Below are 4535 nucleotides of genomic sequence, written 5' to 3' on the forward strand. Positions count from 1 at the left end.
AACTAACATGCTAGTTAACATTAACATAGGTACAGGCTAATTACGGCTAACTAACATGCTAGTTAACATTAACATAGGCACAGGCTAATTACTGTTAACTAACATGCTAGTTAACCTTAACATAGACACAGGCTAATTACTGCTAACTAACATGCTAGTTAACATTAACATAGGCACAGGCTAATTACTGCTAACTAACATGCTAGTTAACGTTAACATAGGCACAGGCTAATTACTGCTAACTAACATGCTAGTTAACATTAACATAGGCACAGGCTAAATACTGCTAACTAACATTCTAGTGAACGTTAACATAGGCACAGGCTTATTACTGCTAACTAACATGCTAGTTAACATTAGCATAGGCACAGGCTACTTACTGCTAACTAACATGCTAGTTAACATTAGCATAGGCAAACGTTCCTCTATGCTGGAGAACCCCTGAAATGTTTTTGTCTTTTTGTGACTTTTAAAGTCTAAATAAATGAAATAAACTTGATTCGATGATCCTGAAAACAGATGCTTGTGTTTGTCAGTCTGTAGAGCGATGGAGGGAAGAGAGGAAGAGGAGGGGAAGATTTCACCTCTGAAAGAGGAAGAGGGAGGTGAAGAAGAAGAGGAAGAAGAGGAGGGGAAGATTTCAGCTCTGAAAGAGGAAGGTGAAGAAGAGGAGGAGGAAGAAGAAGAAGAAGAAGAAGAAGAGGAGGAGGAGGAGGAGGAGGAGGAGGAAGAAGAAGAAGACGAGGGATCTGCTGCAGAGAGAGATGATGATGATGATGGTGAAGAAGATGGTGACCAAGATGCTCCAGTGACGAAGGAGAAGAAACGGAAAGCCGTTGGGATGACTTCCTGTGCAGACAGGAAGTGTGTCCCAGGTATCCTCTACCTGGGCCACGTTCCTCCGAGGTTCCGGCCCAAACACCTGAGGAACCTGCTGTCGGCGTACGGCGAGATCGGACGCATCTTCCTGCAGCCTGAAGGTACGTCACGTACAGATACGCAGATGATACACACAGGAATACACACACACACACAGTGTGTACAACACACAGTGTTTCCTCTGTGGTGATGTGTTGATGGCGGCGCCATGGTAACGTTTCTGCCGCCATGGTATCATAGAAATAGGGCAGACGCACAACAGGGTTCCTGCTACATACACCGCGCACCGCCGCTACGTCAGCTGTTTACGAAAAGACATAATGTCGTAATTAATAACGTGTCAAAGTGGCGCCAAAGGAATCCGAGTCAACGTCAACTAAACCGCCTTGGTTGTATTTGATGCTAGCTTGTAGCTTAGCTAGCAGACATCTCAAAATTGTTTTAGCTGCGATTGTCTTATTGCTAACGTTAGCTCAAAACACCGTTCAAGTGACAGCCTTTGTTTTGATTGATGCTAACTTGTAGCTAAGCTAGCAGTGAACCAACTTGGTTAAGTAGGTCCATTGTTACTGTGTTGACGTTACAGAAGTCTCTCGTTAGCATCTCGTTAGCATCTTGTAATATATAGTTAAGCTGTGTGGCAAGATTTCTCAAAACCCTCTGACTGACTTAAACTCTGTATATGAGACAAGGTCCCCCAAGAAGGCCCGGTCAGTCCTGGCCGACCCCGGTCCCCCCCCTGAATTCTAGTCACCCCCCTGAACAGACCCCAGTCACCCCCCTGCATGGCTGCTTCATTTTGTTGCCGTCTGGATTCAGTCTAAATCCTAAAAGAAGGACAAACGGACTCAAAAACTCCTTTGTCCCTGCTGCTGCAGGCTGTGTTAATAAGTCAATGTGAAGTGTGGACTTCCATGTAGTACTTATTTATTTTGTTTCTAGATGTTTGGCTGTTGTATTGTATAACATGTGTGTTATTGATGTTACATGCTTCTGCACAACAAATACCCCCCCCCCCCCCCCCCCCCCAGGGGATAATAAAGCCTCCTTGAACCTTGTTTGCTACTTGTCGTTAGCATCTTGAATGCTACTTGTTACTAAGTGACGCAGACTCACATCAGGCAGTGACACGCTGTTCCCAACACAGCTTGGGATTACTGTAGTGTCCGTGTGTTTTCTGACCACGGCTTCTTCTTCTTCTCTTGTCTCCTCGGTCCTCAGACGGCCTGGTGAGACGGAGGAAGAAGAAGTCCGGGTTGCGGAGGTGTGACTTCACCGAAGGATGGGTGGAGTTCAGAGACAAACGAGTGGCGAAGAGGGTGGCGGCGTCTCTGAACAACACACCGATGGGAACCAGGAAGCGCCAGCGCTTCTCCTCTGACCTCTGGTCCATCAAGGTAACGCTGTCGTCACGGGGACACTCTGTCGTCACGGGGACACTCTGACATCACAGGGACACTCTGTCGTCACGGGGACACTCTGTCGTCACGGGGACACTCTGACATCACACTCTGTCATCACGGGGACACTCTGTCATCAGAGGGACACTCTGACATCACACTCTGTCATCAGAGGGACACTGATATCACACTCTGTCATCAGAGGGACACTCTGACATCACACTCTGTCATCAGAGGGACACTCTGACATCACACTCTGTCATCAGAGGGACACTCTGATATCACACTCTGACATCAAGGGGACACTCTGACATCACGGGGACACTCTGTCATCACGGAGACACTCTGACATCACACTTTGTCAGCAGAGGGACACTCTGTCATCACGGGTACACTCTGACATCACAGGGACACTCTGATATCACACTCTGACATCATAGGGACACTCTGTCATCACGGGGACACTCTGACATCAAGGGGACACTCTGACATCACGGGGACACTCTGATATCACACTCTGACATCAACGGGACACTCTGACATCAAGGGGACACTCTGATATCACACTCTGACATCAGAGGGACACTCTGTCATCAGAGGGACACTCGGATATCACACTCTGACATCAAGGGGACACTCTGACATAACAGGGACACTCGGATATCACACTCTGACATCAAGGGGACACTCTGACAACACGGGGACACTCTGACATCACAGGGACACTCTTTCATCACGGGGACACTCTGACATCACAGGGACACTCTGACATCATGATGATGTCATCAGAAGGAGGGGCCTACGTGACTGAGATCTTGTAATACCGGGATGTCGTTAATCGGTTTACTTTGTCTCTCTACCTGTGTGTCTGTGTCTCTACTTGTCTGTCTCTCTCTCTGTCTCTCTGCCCGACTGTCTGTCTCTCTGCCCGACTGTCTGTCTCTCTGCAGTACCTGCACAGGTTCCAGTGGACTCACCTGAGCGAGCGCTTGGCCTACGAGCAGACGGTCCTGCAGCAGAGACTCCGGACCGAGGTGTCTCAGGCCAAGAGAGAGACCAACTTCTACCTGAACAACGTGGACAAGAGCGCTCGCATGGACACCGTGAGGAGGAAGAGACAGAAAGACGGACAACAGGTGAACCCCGATGGATGAGACTTCAGATACAGTATTAGGGGACTTTATTTAACTTTATTGTTCCTAAACTTTATTTGTGGCCACCAGGTGGACGAGCGGACGTGGGACTTCACGCAGCGCCAGACAGAGGACGAGATCCAGACGAAGAAGAAGAAGAAGAGGGACTCCGTTACCCAGAAGCACCTGAGCAAGGCCCGCCTCATTCAGCAGAAGAGCCAATCGAATGTTTCGCTGCTAGCCAAGATTTTCAACTCCAACCAATCAGCGTGACCGCCGATTGGCTGTTGGACACGATGGTTTCCATGGAAGCAGATTGTGATGATCTGGAACTGAGATGCTTTAACCCTTTACCAACCAATCACAGGCCAGTCTGAGCAGGGGGCGTGGCCAACAGCTTGAATCAGTTTAGTCATCTGTTCCCACCGTAACAAGCTTGTTAAAGTTTCAATAATACAATAATTACATAATACTCTATCAGCGTATCGTTATTAACCCTCCTGTTGTCCTCGGGTCAATCCGACCCGTTTACAAAAACTCTCTATATCAGAACTCTGACAAAAGAAAGTGGAAACAAGTAACAAATGTTAAAAAGAAACTACAAAAATTAGCAAAACATAAGTTTTTTGCTGAAAAAGTGGCCCCATAAAAACATTGGAAAAAGCAACAAACATTTTTAATTATTTAACTAAAACATAAAAAAAAGACAAAAGATTTGAATAAAATTGACAAAAACGGTAAAGAAGAACAAAATGTCAATTTTAACCCAGAAAAACTCAAATTTGCAGGTCGACGGGAAGACAACGCGAGGGTTAAAGTGTTCTGAGAGGAAACTAGACTAGCTGGACGAAAGAGACCAAACTAGCCAGGGACGGGAGACTTTGACCAATCACAGGTCATTTTTTGGAGCGAGCGCGTTCCTATTGGCTGTTTAGTATGCAGCTAAAAACACAGGCCTAACTTTGGCGTAGCGGTTGGTAGCGTGCAGCTAAAGACCTAGGGGTAACTTTACCTTGGTGACTGATAGCATGCAGCTAAAGACACATGGTAACGTTAACTTACCGGCTGGTAGCATGCAGCTAAAGACACGTGGTAACGTTAACTTACCGGCTGGTAGCATGCA

The 4535-nt window shown here is 47.0% G+C and overlaps 1 protein-coding gene across 1 annotated transcript in view; it reads left to right on the forward strand.

Annotated features, from left to right (window-relative positions):
- Positions 1-3975, forward strand: part of abt1 (activator of basal transcription 1) — a 4819-nt gene extending 844 nt beyond the window's left edge. Inside the window, exons 2-6 of the mRNA XM_034875860.1 lie at positions 537-619; positions 668-980; positions 2101-2276; positions 3230-3415; positions 3503-3975. Of these exons, the coding sequence (XP_034731751.1) occupies positions 548-619; positions 668-980; positions 2101-2276; positions 3230-3415; positions 3503-3685 (930 nt within the window). The 5' untranslated portion in view covers positions 537-547 and the 3' untranslated portion in view covers positions 3686-3975. The remainder of the gene's footprint in view (positions 1-536; positions 620-667; positions 981-2100; positions 2277-3229; positions 3416-3502) is intronic.
- Positions 3976-4535: the final 560 nt, after the last annotated feature.

This window comes from Etheostoma cragini, chromosome 7 (genome assembly GCF_013103735.1).
Source record: "Etheostoma cragini isolate CJK2018 chromosome 7, CSU_Ecrag_1.0, whole genome shotgun sequence".
Taxonomy (NCBI): Eukaryota; Metazoa; Chordata; class Actinopteri; order Perciformes; family Percidae; genus Etheostoma; species Etheostoma cragini.